A 20593-nucleotide genomic window follows, 5' to 3' on the forward strand; every position below is an offset into this window, starting at 1 on the left:
CCCAACATGAAATAACACATAATTAACAGTCCAATTTTAGGTGCAGCACCTAAAATATATACATAAAGAAGATCAAAAAATGTTTACATTTCTAACCATTAACTGTAGAAATAAAGTAATACGTCTCTGTGTTTCCGCTAAATTCAAGCTCCAAATTCAAGTTTCATGTACAAAGCAAGTGTAGACACTTCCCTGCCTTCACCCTTATACTAAGTAAAGGAGCCAAGATGGTTCTTTAGAGAAATGCCAAAGTGGAACCATTTTTGGTTACCAAACGAACCATTCATATGGAGGTTCCAGAAAGAACGTTTAGATTAGATTCAACTTTATTGTCCTTGACCACAGTACAAGTGCCGTGACAATAAAATGCAGTTTTGCACTCAGCAGAAGTGCAAGTAGAAGGTAATTGTAAGTAATCAGATAAATATAAATAAGGACAGTAGTGAGGGGATTATACAGACAAGATTAAGTCAAGAGCATATACAGAATGACTATTGAGAGTTAAAATACAATATGGACAATGTATACAGTAAGTACAGTATGGATAGAAAAGAATAAGGACAATAAAGTATAAAAACCATTTAAATAATAGAGATGGTAACATGAAGACAGTTGTGTTGATAAAAGTACAGCTGAGCCCTGCTAGTCTTGAGGTAGTAATAGACCAAGACTACAGTGCAAACATGATAGACCTGAGGTGGTTACAGAGTCCTAGGGTGTACATCTAGATTTTAAGGTAAGGTAGGAAGAGTGAAGGTGGCCTAGCACTTGGATTTTCAGTTCAGCAGGGTGCCACCTGCAAGACTGAAGTTGTTCTTGAGCCTGCTGGGTTTTGATATTTGGTTTAGTTTTTCCCCTTCTATTAGGACTTTTTTGCTTTCTTCCACCCTTTCCTGGTTATTTTTGCTACATTAAGGTATTGGTTGTTCTACGCGTCACATAAATATGGTGCCTTGAAGAAATAATCTTTTAACGCCTGTGGACATGTGCTGACCAGGTTGAATTCTCTCGCACTGAAGCACATGTGTGCTTTGTCTGTAATTATAATGAGTTATTTTCTTTTATTTTTTCCCCCTCTATGGTTGTTATACATATTTTACAAGGATGCTGGGATTCAGAACCTCAAAAAGAGAGAATTTCATATTGATTTTGGAAAATTCTCAAAGGTTATTGAGTTGAAATTTTTCAACATGTTTCTCCAGACGCCATTTTGTTTGTTTATTAAATACCGACTCTTTGATGAATTAGCATCAATTGTTTCTTCCTAAAATGACATAGATAGTCTGTTTTGCGATATGTGTGTAATCTAAAGAGATGAATCAATAACATTTTTGACTTGAAAAAAAGGATGTATTTGATAAGTTTTACGTTATTTTTTTTCACCTATAGACTCAAGTACTCCAAAGAACTATTGAAACTGCAAGAACAGACAAGGTATTTTTAAATGTATAAAAACGCTTCTCTTTAGAATTTGATTTCAAATTGCAAATTAATATATGCTGTAAATGTGAAGAAATAATTTCAACCTGAAAAAACAACAAACTCATCCAATAATCTGTACAGCTGCCCTGTTATTTATTTGGGGATGACTGTACCTGTGTCTGACAGATCCTGCGTAGGACGTCTTTCAAAGTCAATCACTATTCTCTTCACACTCTCAAAATAACATTGTATTTAAAGACTATTACTTGGCATAATATTAAATATTACAGTTATTAGTGTTAGTAAAGTTAATAAAATTATGACATTCTTATTATAAAGACATAAGCAAGTTATCTGCCAAAATGATGAATGAATTGAAAAGGCAAACAAAAAGCAGAGGGTTCAATTTGTAAACTTAAAATTTATTTTTGTTTTTTACTAACATTCTTATTTTCAAATATACTCAAGATGTACTCTCCAAGTAATAAAATAACATAATTAGATTAAAAGTAAATAAAGGAAACAGTAAAATAACCATAAAGATGGTTCAGTCAAGATGTATGTTGAATGATGAGCTGAAAGTACAATTTTGATGTGGACTCCACTTTGAACATTGCAGGAGAACAAACTGGCAACCTTAGCAAGAGAAGAATTTAGAGAAATTTCTTGTCAGAACTTCAGAAGCAGGTTCTAAGATAGAAAAATAAAAGTAAACAATGGCAGAAATTACAACATGGAAACTGGTTAAGTAACATAGTAAAATAATAAAACTACACTCCAGAGCATAACGGGAAATAAAATGTGAAATTGGAACAGTCATGCATTAATAAAAGGAGAAACATAAATCAGTATAAAGTGGAAATGTCCACAAAAGAGATTAGATTTGCATATGATTAATAATGAAACATAAAAGATGCTAAATACTCAAAAAGTAAGGTATAGATAAAATTAAAATGAAACAACAGGAACAGATACCTTATGTAATACAGTAATCCCTAGCTATATCGCGCTTCGCCTTTCGCGGCTTCACTCCATCGCAGATTTTATATGTAAGCATATTTAAATATATATCGCGGATTTTTCGCTGGTTCGCAGATTTCTGCGGACATTGGGTCTTTTAATTTCTGGTACATGCTTCCTCGGTTGGTTTGCCCAGTTGATTTCATACAAGGGACGCTATTGGCAGATGGCTGAGAAGCTACCCAGCATACTTTTCTCTCTCTCTTGCGCTGACTTTCTCTGATCCTGACGTAGGGGGATTGAGCAGGGGGGCTGTTCGCACACCTAGACGTTACGGACGCTCGTCTAAAAATGCTGAAAGATTATCTTCACGTTGCTATCTTTTGTGCAGCTGCTTCATGAAACGACATGCTGCACGGTGCTTCGCATACTTAAAAGCTCGAAGGGCACGTATTGATTTTTGACTGTTTGTTTTTCTCTGTCTCTCTCTCTCTTTCTCTGCTCCTGACGGAGGGGGTGTGAGCTGCCGCCTTCAACAGCTTTGTGCCGCGGTGCTTTGCATACTTAAAAGCCAAACAGCCCTATTGATTTGTTTGCTTTTCTCTCTATCTTTGTGACAGTCACTGCTCCTGACACGCACTCCTTTGAAGAGGAAGATATGTTTGCATTCTTTTAATTGTGAGACAGAACTGTCATCTCTGTCTTGTCATGAAGCACAGTTTAAACTTTTGAAAAAGAGACAAATGTTTGTTTGCAGTGTTTGAATAACGTTTCTGTCTCTCTACAACCTCCTGTGTTTCTGCGCAAATCTGTGACCCAAGCATGACAATATAAAAGTAACCATATAAACATATGGTTTCTACTTCGCGGATTTTCTTATTTCGCGGGTGGCTCTGGAATGCAACCCCCGCGATGGAGGAGGGATTACTGTATAGCATTCTCAAACCTGTGTAATCCAACTCATGGTCTCCTTGGGACTGGAACCTGAGAAGCTTTCCCCAAGGAAGGAGCTAATCCAGAAATTAGCTTTCAGAGAGCCCACTAACATTCACACTCACATGGGCCTTCTAAGAACTGTCAATCCACCTAACCTGCACATTTGTGGCATATGTTAGGAAAATCAGGGTACTCAAAGTAATGGGATGAACGTTTAAACTTCATGGAGACAGCAACCGATTTTGGCACTAGAGCACAGGACACTGGATTCATTAGACAGCTGTATTGACAACTGTTGTAAACTGCTGCTCCATGAAAGAAAAAAAGGTAACAAACTACTGTATTTAAAAAAGATTATATGTAAATGTTAAAAAATATGCACAATAGCAAAAATATTTTTTATTATACTAGGGGGCTCCACCCCCTGCTCGCTTCACTCGCCCACCCCTGGGTTTGGTTTACCAGATATACAATTTAAAGAGATTGTTAGCTTCATGGGAATTGTTACATATGCATTATTTTCACTTTTATTTTAAACTTTTGTAAAAACAATACTTTATTTCCGACCCCGGGCATGGTTACATCTCTTTCTCACAGAACGTATAACGCTGCTCGCATTGTGAAGGGGGTGAGGCTGAACGCACACTAAGGAGATGCCGTTGAATCATCTGCTTTCTTTCTGCTGCTGGCGAGCTGCCTGTTCTGCTTGTCTTGCTGCCCGATCATTTCAAAGCCTGTACAGCAGCTGTCCTTTTGCCACTTCGCATCTCTGTCACTCGCGTTGTGAAGGGAGTGGGGGTGGGGGGGTGGCAAGTGTTAGGTTGACTGAACGCACGCTAAGGAGAAGCAGTCTGATCATCTGCAGGCTTTTTGCTGCTGGTGATCTGCGTGTTTTGCTTGTCTCGTCGTTGTTTTAAAGAGCTGGGAGCACATGAAGTGTGTCTGCCAACAGCAATCCAACAACTGCTAGGTTAGATGTCCGTGGACTTGTTTTAAATGATGTCTCACTGCCTTGTCTTGTGTGACGTTGTGAAAACAATAGTTGTCCTTTATTTCCGGCCTCAGGCGTGGTTAAATCTCTTTCTTTGGGGAGCGGCTGATGCATGCTAAGGAGGTGCCGTCGGATCATCTGCTGTCTTTCTGCTGCTGTTGTGCTGCTATCAGTCTTCCGTGCTGTACTCCACCCTCCCTCAATCGGACCTAACAGTCACTTGAAACAAAAAAGGCTTCAACCTGGCTGGGACGCTACAATACTTTCCAATTTTACTGCTTTCATATTCTTTACCTTTCTCTGCATGTGTATCGCACCATCGTTTGTTTGAGCCTTTCGAATTCCACTGCCTTCATAATCTCTTATCTGCCTTTTTTTCTCTCCAACACTTTTGGGTTTCTTTTCTCCATGCTGCTCTTTCTTCTTTGCTTAACGTATTGTCCTTATACACTTTATATGTGCTGAGAGCACACAATCTGTATGTGCTACGTGCCTTTACATGATTGAGTGTTCCACGCTCTTATTTGATATTGTTTGCATCTCGCGGGTCTTTTGAGTGTCTTCTGAGAACTTCCGAGAAGATCACAACTCGTCGCCCTGCTTTTCTTTTCCAGAATTTTTTTATAATAGAGAGATGTAATGATGTAGATTCTAGTATAGCAAAGTACTTAAACAAAAATCAGAAATTCATGGGTCAGTTCTGGTGCTGTATTGTTGTCAGAAGTCAGAGTTGACAAACACAGAGTCCAAAAAATAAAGTTTCTGGACTCTTTGTTGTCAACAGAGTATCTCACACCTGAGATCAAGGACTTGGATTATCTGCTTCAGGCTCAGCTAAGGAGAAAGACAGCTGAGAGACTCTGCAGCTGCACAGAAATAAATTCACCTGTCCACATATAATGGTCAGGTCACCACCCAGAAGTGCAGTGTCAAACACCTTTCTTGTATGAGCTGAGAGCACAATGCTGAACATTATTAGTCTACCCTTATCACCATCTACATTAGAAAAGAAGACCACCCTGCTGTTTCAAAGAGTTTCTACACTATTGCAAGTGGACACTTTGGCAGCTTGAAGGAGGACTATGTAGTGATGCTGGTTCCTACATCAGCTAGGAGAGACATCAGCACTGAAGCAGCAGCAGCAGTATGAATTGGTACTCCATTATTTAAAGGAGCAGCTTCAGCACAGGCCTCTGGGGAGCCTATAAAAGCAGCAAACCTGCCACAGAAGCAAAATCATTATTCCACTGTGGCACATGTGAGTAGACCTTGCCACATTTAGTGCTGTAATACTGCATTAATACTGCAATGGGTAATTTTTGAAACTGTAGCTTTGCACCAATCCATTCATTCATCCATGAAGGAATCCAGGTCTGGATCACAGAGTGAGAATCTATCCTGGCAACATCATGGTGGAGGACAGCCTTAAATATACAATGGGTACAAAATCATTGTACTGTTGCACTGTTGCATTTCCACTGTTACCTGTAATAGCTCCATACTCATCTCATTCTGCTTGACATACCTGGAAGGGAAAATTGCAAAGTTCATAAATCTAGCAGCAAATGAGCACAATAATATAGAAGACAACAAATCTCTTTCTTCATTCTAATGCAACTTACTGGTTATTTATTTGTTGCATTACATCCTGTTGGCTAGATCTGAGTTTGACAACAAAGAAATAGTTGTCTTTATGAATAATTTGTTTCTGGTAGATACATTAAAATGGGAAACGATTTATTACTACAAGCAGATTTAGAAAAGGCTAATATACCACTGGAAAAACAGAAAAAGAAATAAACAATGAAAACTCTTTATAGTATTCTCACATCATGTTAAAATCAAATACTCTGCTAGAAAGCTTGTGCTTAAGAAATAAGAAAAAAATATATAATTTCTTCCCAATTTTATTACTGTAGCTTCCAGAGAAACACTTTTTTTGTACTGTAAAGGTCCTCAATGATTGGTTATCATTAGAGATTATAAATAAAAATCAGATATATTAATTTCTCTCAATCATATTAGACATCACAAATGACTGTACATTGTCACGCACATGCAAGTAGGAGGACGTTGTATGGACCAAGTGAAGGTAATTCCACGCCAGGCCAGGGGGTGGCTCGGTGCACTAAACCTTCTCCTGTTATCTCTGCAGACCAGCCACGGAAAAACCTGTCTGACTCAACGTTGATGGTGTCACTTCCGGATCCGGCACCCAGGATGACGTCACTTCCGGTTTGACCACTTAAAACCGCCATCTTTACAAACCCTCATCAGTTCATGTCTGGACTCCAACAGAGACACTTCTGTCAAAAAACTAAACCCATTGCAGCCAGGGATATTATACGGGTAACTGCCCCAAACTTTTTTAAGTGTGTTGAGTCTGATTTTTTCGCAACACGTACAGGTAAATATATATATAAATTAATACATATAGGCATATTGACATTATACCCTTCTGAGATCAGTTAAAAACTACAGCTGTCTTCTTGCTGTAGGATAGCTGAAACACAACAGGGACAGAAACGTAATACAGTATGTCCCTGTCTAGCTAAAATGGGCAAACAAAAAGCACTATACTTGCGATGGATGCAAGCTTTAAAGCTATCAAAATGTTCTGTTCTCTCAGTTCAAAACTGTTACAATTATAGGCAAGAAATGAAGTGAATAGGCACTATTTTCTCTTGTCCTCTTTTGCTCAATTTATCTGTTAATCATATTTTTTATTGATATTTAGATTTCCTGTAAAAATTACAACAAATACAAAAGTAATAAATAAAGCCTTTTAAAATAAATTTTTTCTCTCTCAAAAAAGGCCATATAATTTTGATAACAATGTATCATGCTCTGTGCCTGCTACTTACGTCTGATAGATGCTCTCAGAGTGCCTTCCTCTTCACTTGGCTCTCCAGTACTAACAGAAAGAAATAAAAATAGCATATTTTTTTGTAATATTTAATTCTTATAGAGCTAAATGAGTTTTGTTATGAGCCTAATTTCTGAAAATCAATTAAACCAATGATCAGTACAGTATATCAAAGATGTTATAATAGCAAAGCCATAACAATTATTTACAAGGTATTTGGATGCAAGTTTATAATTATTTATTCTCTAAACAATATATTCCAAAAGTTTATAAACAGAAATATAGACAAACAAATAAATAAACTTACGGTTGCTGTTGATTAAACTTGCAGCGGCATTTTCTGCCTATAGTTAAAAAATAAATTAATTAAAACTAGTAGCTACCTAGTTTTCTAGAAATGCTTACTTCTTAGAAGGAAATGACAAAAATGTGCAGAAGGTTCACACTAACACATTTCATGTCAGTGATATGTCAACACACGGGAAATGAATGTACAATCTCAATTCCAAAACAAGCTAGGACCTGCTCAGATCAGGACAGTAAAGCCTTGCAGAGGGGGGTGAAGTCTGCATAGAATATTTATTTATGGTACCCATCTCCCCTCAGTTCAGTACATGCTGTATGTACCACATGTTGTCTTAGAAAGTCTTACAGTATTGTCTCAAGTCATTTGGCATAGTTAGTGTATGTTTTTCCCTTCTTTGTTCTGGCAAATGCCACAGGCATATTTGCACTTACACTATTAGTATCAGGGACATTTTGTATCAACAGTTCATATGGCTATTCAACGGTAATTACCCCTAACAACCACATGATTTTTTTCCTTGTAGTTATTTCTTTGATGTTGCATTTAATGACTAGTGTGGTATTGATTATTTGTGTAGTACTCACTTTTTGTTTTTTTTTTACATTGAACTATTTTTGTGTGTGGGAGAAATGCATGTAAGAAGTTATGTTTACACAAATGACAATACATTTCAACTTGACTTTGAAACTAGTGAAAGAATATTTCAACTAGTTTAACAGGGGAATTAACTCTTTGAGGGCTGAATATTTATTTAAAAAATCTTTGTGTGGCTGGGACAAAGTTGCGGTGCATTGCAATCTGGTTTCAACCACTTATCATTGTTAAGTGGCAGTCCTCCCTGGTGAACATTGTCAGTACAATGATTAGCTGGGGACCAATCAGCTGAAGCTGGAACCTCACAGTCGTTTTCAATCACTTGTATCAGAATCTGAGTCCGACAAGTCATAGTCCAGTTCAGAAATAATAGACAAAACATTGTCCACGGAGTATTTTGCTTTACACATTTGCTTTGATCTCTCGCCAAATGTCAGTGCCATTTTTGCCGTTGTTTGCGCCTTGCTACTCACGTGAGTGCAGGAAATCAATAAATCCAACTTTCCTTCTAGCAACAAGAGTCTAACTAAAACATAACAGTTGGTTTTGTCACAGTTTACAGTCGATTTACCATCGTCAACTCCTCCTTTTGACAAAAGTCAACATCAGCCTTGAAAGAGTTAAACGACCACAGGAGGCTTAATCACTTGAAAAAGACGAGATATTAGTCATAAAGTAGTCAGAAATTAAACAGCATGAGCGCAGAAATAAATAATTCAAAGCATCACAGAGCTTAGGGTTACAAGGTGATGTGACAATTTCAGACAAAGCAAAAAAAGCAAAATTAAGGAGGGCAATAAGGCTGAGAAACTAGCAAATGGGTGAGCTCACATAACCTAATAATAAGATACTCAAAAGACTTAATAGGAAAATTTGGAATTTACTTATTTTAAAAAATCTTTAATTTCCAATGCTCTTTAATTACCAAAATAACAGTATTTTCTTAAACAGATATTTCTGGGAGAAGCAGTTTAAATAGTAGAAATTAATTTGACTGTTGCTACATAAAGTCCCCACATTTATCATTGAAATCATTAATGATGGCAGTCTTCCTGTCAATAGGTCCGGTAGCAAAAATAGCAATTATAATGTCAACTCCATTGATGAAAGATGAAGATAAATTAATAATCTCCACACGCCCAGATATTAATACTCTAATATTAGCCCCACCGGTGTTTTAGGATGATCACAGCTTGTTAGATTACTGGCTCAAGCAAACAACCAAGATGTGGGAGTTTTAATTATTGCTACTTCTCAGTGGACAAAAGTAGGGCAAATAACAACAGAAAGATGTTAGTCCATAAATAAGGCATAGAAGTAGCTAGAAAGTCATGTTCTGAAGCAGTACTTTAGTATAGCCATAATTAGTGAACAAGAAAAGGTACCTGTCTAAATAGAAAACATTCTATCATCCATCCATCCATCCATTATCCAACCCGCTATATCCTAACTACAGGGTCACAGGGGTTTGCTGGAGCCAAGGCAAGGCAAGATACAAACCCCGGGCAGGGCGCCAGCATGTGATGAAACATACTATCATTTTGAGAATATTTTACTATAAACAAAACAGCAGTAAGGAACAAAGAGTTGCTATTTCAAAGCAGTTAAAGAAGAAAATAAACTTAAAAAAAGCGAAAAGATAAACATCACCAATTGAAATCAGCAACTAAAATGCATACCATATAATGTTTTTTCTGCAAAGACAACTCATTTGAAAAGTCTCTTCTGTTTTTAATTTATAAAAATAGTGTATCTAAAGTAAAAAAAGTCACTTAAGTGTGATTAATTAATTATCATTGTTTTTCAAATGGAGTTAAGTCATGCCTTATAGCACACTATAAACTGAAGTGTTATAAAGTGTTATAAACTGCAGTGTTACTGTAGATGGTGGTTGAGAAAACTGTCACTGTGAGCCCTGTCTGTTTTGGAATGTATACATTTCCCTGTGTTTACATGGGTGTGTGACTATTACATGTTTTTTTAGATAGATAGATACTTTATTAATCCCAAGGGGAAATTCACATTTTTGCTTAATGTTGTACTTGGGTTTTTGTTGTATATCATTTTGTGGTTTAACTGAACTGTACTTTTTTTGTGTCAAACAGGTTTGGCTTTTGTCTTAAGTTGTAGGGCTCCTGTGCGTGTGGGAGCTGACAATCAAGGAGTGATCAGCCGTAAGTACAATACAACACATACATTGGGGCTCTAAGGAAAGAAGACAAAAACTGTGCAAACACAGCATAGACATGTTTGTCTGAAATTATTTTTTCTCATCCCAACAAAATGGAAAACATGAAAAAGGCAGGTTGAGTCATAGAAAACAAATGCACAGCCACAGTGCTATACTGCAGTGCATTAATTAGCTGTCAAAATGCGAAGAGTTCAAACAACAACAAATAAAACAGGTACTGATTAAACTAACAGACAAATTGAAGAAACCCAAGCTGACCCTAAAATAAAGGTACATAAGTTAGTAGCGATGGACAGAAAGGATCGAGGCCAAAATACTCCTTCTTTTTTACTGTATGCATTTCCTGAGGTGGCTCAAGCCTCAAAACTGTGTGGGAGACACAAACTGATACTCTAACTACCATGACTGGTTTTCAACTAACAGCAATTACAAAAAAAAGCTCTTAATTAAAAGAATGTTTGGAGGAAGTAAACTCACACAGATTTGGCTTTACAAACTGATTTTAGTACCTCACATTCAGAATTTTCAAGACACTAATGAGATTCATTTCAAATAAAGTACAGCATGGCTACATTAATCTAGCTTGCAATATAATTAGGAATATAAAGTTACATATATGACTAAAGCCTTCTCCACATTCGGTATCCCGATGATTCAAACCCAGTAGATGTGTAGATTTTGCTCTGTACTAGTGATGAGTTTAACACTAGAATTTGTAAATTAACTGTAGGTAATAATTTGAAAATCAGTTCTTTCTGCAGGGTAGTATGGTGGTGGGGTAGATAACTTCTGGGGTGGATGTTTTGTTATTACTAGAGAATTGTCTTATTTCACATACAACAAAATTGTATCAATAAGCAAATAACACTTCAAACATTATTAAAAACTTACTGAGAATTAGTACAATACCCATAAGGAACAACACCACTGCAAAGATCAGTCCTCCAATCCTCAAAGACTCATAATCTAAAAAGTAAAAATAAAACGATCAATTAACAGAGATCTTCTGAGACCTAATTCAATGACCATGCATGGTTTCTACTAAACAGAAGCTAACGTTGCTACGTTGTTCAGCAACTAATTATGTATTCTACTTATCAGTTAGGAATATTGCTACTTCTCTCTCACAACAAGGACAATTAACAGATGTATTTATACATTACGTACAAAAAACTAATATAGTTGTTTTCTTTTTGTTGTTTTATTAATCCTAAAGCAAATTTGCAGTATCTTGTCCATAAACAAGGCAAGTAGAAAGGCAGGTATTCAAAAAGCCTGGTAAATTTATGAAAGCCTTCAGTTTCTGTTAATATTCCAAAAAGGTATATTCTTTAGGACACAAAGAGATCTTTTGTAGCCTTTTACAGTACTTACCGTAATGGAATGGGTTATCTTCATTCTTGGGTCTGTCTGAAAAATAGTAGCTATGTGAATTAGCATTGATTAGTATACATGTAGGTTGTTATTTTGTGTAGATAGATAGATAGATAGATAGATAGATAGATAGATAGATAGATAGATAGATAGATAGATAGACAGACAGACAGACAGACAGACAGACAGACAGACAGACAGACAGACAGACAGATAGATAGATAGATAGATAGATAGATAGATAGATAGATAGATAGATAGATAGATAGATAGATAGATAGAGTCAAAGAGGACATTTAAAAACAAAATTAAAATACAATGTGATAATTGGGACAAAAATATCCCTTATATTGTGTTATTACCTATAAAATGATTAATTCTTTACTAGGAAAGCATATATTTTCTTTTTCTGTCATTGCATATTACTAAATTCTCAGGCTGTTAGATGTGATGCAAGGCTAAATGGAATGGCAGTTAATCATGGGACAAAGTACTATAAAAAAGCCCTACTAAACCATACAAAACAAATTTACAGTTGCCAGTCAACCAAATATGTACATTTTTGGGATGTGGAAGAAAAGCACATCGTAAAAACAGATGTACATACTAGGAGAATATTGAGACTACATATTGTGTTCTAAGCCAGATCTCTACTACTGTCAATCAACATTGCCATAACCTGAACCTCCTGCACAGTTGAATTGCCTAGTACTGCTCATTAAATAATGAGGCCATCATGTATCCTGGGAATTTACTAATTATTGTTGATGATCAACAGTGTGCAAGGAAACATGGCATATGGTAAGTAAAGCACTCAAATTGCGGTCAACTCATACTGTTATGTATTGTGAATGTAGATTTTAATCAAGATTGTTTAAAACTCTTCCTATTAATGCTGATATCACCCATTTATGTATCTTTGATATTGTTAATTCATTCAATTATTCATTCATTTTCCTATGCTTATCTAACTGGTTTGTGGGAGCAACAGTTTTAGCTGTGAATTCAAACATCCCTTTCCCCAGCAACACTTGCCAACTCCTATTGCGGGACCCCAATGCATTCCCAGGCCATCTGGGAAATACGATCCTTCAAGTGAGACCTATGTCTTCTCTAGTGTCTCCTAAAACCATTGTAGGGAGCTGTTTTGGATGCCTCTGTATCAGACGCCTCAATTGGCTCTTGTCGATGTGGATGGCCAGCGGCTCTACTTCAGCCCTCTTCCGGATGTCTGTGCTTCTCATACTGTCTCTAAGGGAGAGCCACCCTAATGAGTAAGCTCATTTCAGCTGCTTGTACTCGCAGTCTCATGCTTTTGGTCATTACCCCATAGCTCATGACCATAGGTGTGGGTAGGGATGTAGATTGAATAGTAAATGAAGAGCTTTTCCTTCTGGCTGAACTCTTTCTTCCCCACTACATATTGCTATATCAACCGCATAACTGCACTAACTGGTCCAATCCGTCTGTCGATCTCACTATCTCTTCTTCCCCTCCCTTGTGAACAAGACCCCTAAGATATTTAAACTCCTCAACTTGAGAAAGTAACTCACCTCCCACTCAGAAAGTCCACCATATTCCTAATGAGTACCATGACCACAGATTTGGAGGTGCTGATCCTCTTACTGAGGAACAGGTCCACAAAACACATATAGATGGATTGGGTGTACTCCCACTACGCCCCAGGATTCTCATGAAAGTAAAGAGCTGGTCTATAGTTCAAAAGTCTGGACAGAATCAACATTGCTCCTCCTGGATCTGAGCTTTCATGGCTGGTGAAGTGTCATTTCAGGTACTCTTTCATAAACATTCTCAGAGAGGCTGAAGAGTACAATCCCCTAATAGTTGGAGCATACTCTCCAATTCCCATTTTAACAATGGGGGCCACAATCCTGGTCTGACATACTAGGGGCACTTCTCCCAAACAACATCGAAAAGGTGTGTCTTCAGCATTTCATTCACCCTGGGACTTTATGACTGTGGAGTTGCTAAACTACCTCAGTGACCTCCCTCAGGGAAATGGGCATTGATCTTCCATCAGCATCTAACTCTGCCTTCTCCATAGAGGGTGTGTCCATTGGGTTCAAGAGCTTCTCAGATTGTTCCTTCCATCAACCAGACTACAGAGTACCAGCAACAAATGGTTTAGTGCCAATCCCTGGTTCTATCAGCGCACACTAAACTTCAAATGAGAAAACCACTGCTGCTCGGTATTAGATAAGTCTGCTTGAAACTGTGAAGGGGTTTCATCGCCTCCCTACTTCGATGTTACACACCTGTGTCAGCATGTTTAAAACTCCTCCCCCCCCCCCCCACCACCACGCAATTAAGAAAGCCAAGAAAAATGAGCAGCACCAGCTATTATTTGTTTACATTTCAGGTACTGCACAACATCTACAGTTTTAGAATGAATCTAATTAAATTTATATTCATAAGAAAGTTGTGCAAATATAATGCAATATCAGTTTAAATGTTTTAAAAATGTATTCATTTTATCAGTTAGAAAATCATTTTGTAAGAAATGCTACATTATTAAGAATTTTTAAATAATACACTTGTGCAAAATTAAGCCTTCTACTGCAATGAGATTAAGAAGAACCACAAAAAAATTGGTTCAATGTTTTCAAAGCATTAGTATGACTAGATTTAAAATAGGTAATAAAGTATTTTCTGATTTTACGAAAATGTCATAAATAGCGGTATTCAAATGAAAATTAGCATTTGTATTTATGCATAAGTTTGATTTATATTTATTTATTCATTTTATTTATTGATTTTTTTTATTATTATAATACTTGACATTTATAGCTCAGATTACTTCAATTTAAATGAAGCACAAAATAATATTTAATAAAAACTACAACAAAATCACCTTTTACAAAATTACATAAAAATGCTAGGGACATGTGGTTGAGGAGGCCATAGGACTTTCTTTGGGGAGTTCCTTACCCTGAGAGACCCTCCAGAGAATATCCTGGTGACAACAGCAGTCTCGGCTTTAAAGTAACGTCAGTTACATTGGGCGGGTGAGCTCAGAGTTCTGAGATGATTTGTGCAAGGACTCTGATTGGCAGTGAGTTAATCTCTTTTAATTAGTAAGTCCAAAAAGAAACCACATACTACATTTTACTTAGACATATGATATTTTCCTGTCTATTGCATATATACATTATAAACACTCTCTTTCTCTCTCTTCCCCCCTGTACATTACAATGGATGGATGAGTGGAACGGCCTCCCGACCAAGTTGGTGAGTTTCGTGTCTCTCTCTCTCCCTCTAGAGAGATATACCATATGGACTAAAGTATTGGAATGCCTGACCATTACACCAACAGGGACTTTAATGACATTGCATTCAAATACATAGAACTTAATATGGAGTTGAGCCCCCCCCCCCCCCCCCCCCCCCCTTTGCAGCTATAACAGGTTCTGCACTTCGTGGAAGGCTTTCCACAAGATTTTGGAATATTTCTGTGGGAATTTGTGTCCATTCACTCTGTAGAGCATTTATGAGGTCAGCTGAGGTGTCACCCATCACATGGTTGCACTTGGGTCCTAATCCGGGGATCCTGAGTTGATTTGTCATGTGGTGGGTGCGTCAATGTGCTGTATCAGCACGTGCTCCAAACCTCTCTCTCTCTCACTAATGTTGGATGAAACGGATTGCTCGCAATCTCCGTTCCAATTCATCCCAAAGGTGTTTGATGGGGTTGAGGTCAGGGCTCAGTACCACCAGACAAGTTCTTCCATACCGACTCATCCAACCATGTCTTTATGGACCTTGCTTTGTGTACTGGGGAACAGTCATGCTGAAAAACAAAAGGGCCTCCCACAAACTGTTTCTTCAAAGTTAGAAGCATAGTATTGTCCAAAATGTCTCGGTATGCTGAAGCATTAAGTTTACTCTTCACTGGAAGTAAGGGGCCTAGCCCAAACCCTGAAAAACAGCCCAACACCATTATCCTTCCTCCACCAAACGTCATAGCTGGCACAATGCAGTCAGGCAGGGAACCTTCTTCCGGCATCCAAACTCAGACTTGCCAAACAGAGAAGCGTGATTCGTCACTCCACAGAATACGTTTCCACTGCTCCACAGTCCAGTGGTAGTGTGTTTTACACCACTCCATCCAACGCTTAGAATTGCACTTGGTGATGTGATGCTTGCATTCCATGAAGTTTATATGCTTATATTAATGCCAGTGGAAGTTTGGAACTCTTCAGATGTGGAAGCAGCAGAGTATTGGCGACTTTTACACACCATGCACCTTAGCAATCGTTGACCCCGCTCTATGCCTTTACGTGGTCTTACACTTAATGGCTGAGTTGCTGTTGTTCCTAAACACTTCCTCTTACAGCTGACCGTGAAATATCCAGCAGGGACAAAATTTCACAAACAGTCTTATTGCAAAGGTGGCATGCTATCATAGTACCACGCTTGAAGTCACTGAGCTCCTCTGAACGAGCCATTTTGCTTCACAAATGTTTGTAAATGGAGACTGAACAGCTTGGTAGTTGGTTTTGTGCAATTGTGGCAATGGGTCTGATTGAAACACTTGAATTCAATAATTAAGAGGTGTGTCCCAATACTTTTGTCCATATAGTGTAAATATATGTAGAGAGAGAGAGAGATAAAAGGTAACAATTTAATTAGAAGAGCATTATCTTTAAATCACAATCTTTAAAAACATCCTAAAATAGTGAATGCAAAAAACGCATTTACAAAAAACTTACAGTTGATATCAATAAATAAGCAAGCAATTATCTCACCTTGTGCATCATCAGTGCTTGTGGCTAGAAAACAAAAAAAATCACTTAGTATATGACAATGGATATTATAGGAAAACAACTAAAAGAACCTGAAATGTGTGATGATAGAACTAACTATAACAACCCAAAGCCTCTAATGCAGATTTCTTAGAAACCCCTGTTGTCATCATCATCATCATCATCATCATCATCATTTTGTTTTCTTAAGTAGTAATATTTATTTTTGTTTTTGTCTATCTGGGCACCACTATTTTGTGTTTCTGGTTTTTATGTAAACTGACATTTCTTGTGCATCTAATCTCTGTGATGTCACATGGTTTCAAGGTCTTGTAAATCAAAAGCACGCAAAATAGCAAAATGCGTTGAGGACCTATAAACACTCCCACAATACCAGGACAGCAGCTTCACTACTGTCTAAAGGTGGGCCTCACCCCAGAAAGCCTACAGCCTCAGGCAACAGAATGTTTTTTCTAGCCTGCACAGGCCCAAAATGAGGTATGGTTCTTAAATTTCAAAAAGTGACTTAAAATAACCGCAGTATTCAAAAAAGGGGAGATGAAAAAATGAAAAAGAAAAAAACCAACAAAACAAAGTATTTGAATATTTCTAAGAATTTATTGAAGAATTACAGAGCCAAATAGGTTTAGCCCGATAGGCACTAAAATCTAAAATGAAGAAATCCAAATACAGCAAACAGGGATAGTACTTTAATTCAAATTCAGGGATTAAAAAGCCAGAACTCCCTTCCTAAATTCATTAGAACTCAATAGTCCACAGACAATAATCCACCATTCAAGAATGCCAAAGCTGCTGTGATAAGAGCAACCTCAGCTGGAATACTTGCTAGGTGGAACCCCAGCTGCATGATTTGTTGGCCCCACTCCTTGGGGTTCAACCCAAACAACACACAAGGGACAAAGGAGAAAAATAAGACATACACAGATTCTGTACAAGAAATATAATGAAATTAATAACAATTATAATGACAAAACAAAATCTACATAACAAATATAATATTTCAATAATAAAGAAACTAAGCAAAAAAGAAATAAACGTCAGCTGAAGTGACTACCCTGACTGTGCCATGACACTGTGACCGGTGATCTCATGGCTGTCAGTTTATATATGATGGCCATGTGAGTAAAGTAGTGTACTAATTTCTGTTAAGTAAATAAAAAACTAAAGAAAGTTTTTGTACAGACTGGTAGTGGTTCAAGTCCTGGTATCAACTTCAGTTTAGTTTTGAATGGGATGCTTGTGAACTCATTTAAACTTGTCAATAAATCTTTTGACTTTTTGTGTTTTGTCAAAATGTTCCCTTCTGCAATGTCTTAAAAATTAATCTCTGTCACTTAATTTACTAATTTATTCTATTTCGACTATTATGGAAAGATTCAGAAGCATACAACAAAATTAGTAGATGGGATTTCAGTAATGAAACAAGGATTACTATCCTGCTTCCTATCAACTATTACACAAAAACGTTATAGGAAAATCAGAGCTCTGTCAGGGAAAACATGTGCAGGTAAAAAAGGAATTAAAAAATGAGGGCCTTGGCTATGTCTATATTGTAGGCATGCCTTTTGCATCTTGCAAACACATTAGTCACATTATTCAAAGAAACCTAAATGTAAAAGAGTAAAAAAGGCATAAACCAAAATATTTTTTTTTGTAAAGCCCCAAATAAAGAAATCTCTTCTCAAAGTATGGTAGGCATTTCATGAAAACATGCCCAGCACCTCTGCAACATTTTCACACTAATATTTCTGTCAGATGGATATTTCCAGTTCACAAGTACAACAATACTAAATAAAACAGACAGAGAAAACATCTAAAGGTAAAAGTTTTTTTCCTTGATGCAACAGATTTACTTGCATTTTTAATATGGAAAAATTAAACTAAATAGTTAATTAAACAGTGAGGTGGACAAAGGTAATTTAAAATGTTTAAATAGTGCTGTAATTGGGACTATTTTGTTAATGCTAAGTCCTTGTGCTGATGACTCCCAAAGATACTTCACTCTCTGTTCCTGTTCAGTGAGGCAATATGCTGGATATATTGAATCAGTTGTATTTTGCTGCTGTGCCTATGAAGTACTGAACAAACTACACAAAGTGTTTACCTAATTGTCAAAGTTAGGAAGACAATTAATTATCTTGCCAATGAAGTTCAACTCATTTTTGTTTTTTGCCTAATGCTACCAGGGAGCACATCTTGCTAACTTTTGAAGCACAGTTTGGTTTGGCAGGGAAATATGAAAAGCATATGTTGCAGTAACCTGAAGTGATCTGATCTGTGTCCATCTTACCTTAATCGTTAGACACATTTGTCACAACTTAGACAGTTATACTCTTTTAAATCTGAATCTAAAACCAGTAAAAAAATGGAACCAAGTGTCTGACTTCCTTGTCTCTTTTTCTTTCCTGTACTGACTGGTTTTGAAAGTCCTTCTGCCACCTCCATTTCCTTATTATGCTTTGTGTAAGTGGTGCTTGGAAATAATATAAAAATAAGTATTACCATTTAAAATATAATGTATAATGTGTACAAGACATCTTTTTCATAAAAAAAATGTTTTTTGTTTATTGTCACAATATTTTTTACTAGATTTAATTTCTGTAACATAATAAGCCAGTGATTCTCAAACTCAAACCCAAACTGGGGACCCAATGTGGCTGCAAGTTTTTGTTCCAACCAGATTCACAATCGGTGATAATAATCAACAACAACTGATCTCATTTAATTAGCTGGTCTTTTCTTATACTCTTCTCTTATTCCGCATTCAGAAAAACACAGCAGTATGGTTTTTACATTTATAAGATATTTAGAAATATTTCTATTTTTTTTCTAAAGCTATAAATGCTTATCTCTCTTTTATTGTTTTCTTATTATTTCCCCCTTTTCCTGTGTAGTTTGCTTCCTTCATTTAACCCTAATAGTGACAATTAACAACCAGCATAGCAGACACCCGGGATGATGAAACAACTTCAGTGTCAGACTCGCTAATTAGTAAAGAATCAATTAAATAACCAGAATACCTGGAAAAGCAGAATGAAAATTAGGTTGAAAATACTGTTAATGACTTAAAAAAATAAAACTACACATTCCCCATAAAACTGCTTATTACATTTTAATAAAAAATCTACCAAACTTAGTTTGTCATTTCTACATTAATTCCAAAACACATAAACTGGGAAATAACTAATTTAATTAGGCTAAGAGTCCAGCGTAAAACAGAAGTTGGTTAGAACAAAAACCTGCAGCCACAGTGGGTCCCCAGGATCGAGTTTGGGAAGCACTGTTATAAGCAATTTGTCATCTTATGTTTGTCCCACGACCTCAGACCTGAAAACCAATTAACACCAACAAAAGAATTAAATAGTAATGTTGCGGGATCCCAGTCCTGATGCACATCCCTAGTTTCATCTTCATAAAATCGTTCAACAAATATACTGCATTAACTTAATAAAGTACTGGTTGCAATGTGAACCTGAGGTCAATGTGGCTTATTACAGCCAAAGATTCCCAAGTGTAATACTGTATACAGACATGTCCAGTATAGTGCCCCATGGAGGAAAACATTCCTAATGTAATTTAGCAGGTGAAGTAACGAAAAGAGAAACTAAAAATCTGAAAGACTACAAAAGTCTACCAGGATGGTATCATAAAGTGTCTGTTTCAAGGACTATGCCGTATTATGAGAAACATTCATTTTATTTTTGTATAGCACTCTTCAATTAGTACAAAATCAGAATGCTGTAGCAAGTTTGACAAATGCAATGCAAATTATTTGATTTACATACATAAATATACAATGGTTAAACACTGAAACAAAGCATATTCAATATGATTTACAAAACAATCATAACAATATAAATCTGTTAACATTACTATACAATTATGAGATGGAAAGTTGATAAAAGCTGACATTGATCCTATGCTCCTATGCATGAAAAGCTCCAGCGGCTTAGCATTTATAAAATGGAAATATGTACATTTAGGGGAGCAAAAGGAGCAGTGCTACCATACTAGAAAAGTTGTAAAATATAAAGTATATTTGTTATGTATATTTACATAACATTTGTGAGGTGTGTTTATTCATGCATTACAAAAACATCATGTATCCAATAAATGTCCATGCATTGATGTGTATAAGGGTACTGTAATTATTTAACATAGGGATGAC

The 20593-nt window shown here is 36.6% G+C and overlaps 1 protein-coding gene across 3 annotated transcripts in view; it reads right to left on the reverse strand.

Annotated features, from left to right (window-relative positions):
- Nucleotides 1-1823: 1823 nt before the first annotated feature.
- LOC114667825 (phospholemman-like) overlaps nt 1824-20593 on the reverse strand; it is a 39579-nt gene continuing 20809 nt past the window's right edge. For all 3 annotated transcript variants that reach the window (XM_051920571.1, XM_051920570.1, XM_028823318.2), the window contains 7 exons: nt 16408-16431; nt 11642-11677; nt 11159-11233; nt 7483-7519; nt 7174-7223; nt 5795-5834; nt 1824-2112 (listed from right to left, as the gene is read on the reverse strand). In XM_051920571.1, coding sequence (XP_051776531.1) covers nt 5812-5834; nt 7174-7223; nt 7483-7519; nt 11159-11233; nt 11642-11677; nt 16408-16431 — 245 coding nt within the window. In that variant the 3' untranslated portion in view covers nt 1824-2112; nt 5795-5811. The remainder of the gene's footprint in view (nt 2113-5794; nt 5835-7173; nt 7224-7482; nt 7520-11158; nt 11234-11641; nt 11678-16407; nt 16432-20593) is intronic.

Source organism: Erpetoichthys calabaricus, chromosome 17 (genome assembly GCF_900747795.2).
Source record: "Erpetoichthys calabaricus chromosome 17, fErpCal1.3, whole genome shotgun sequence".
Classification (NCBI taxonomy): Eukaryota; Metazoa; Chordata; class Cladistia; order Polypteriformes; family Polypteridae; genus Erpetoichthys; species Erpetoichthys calabaricus.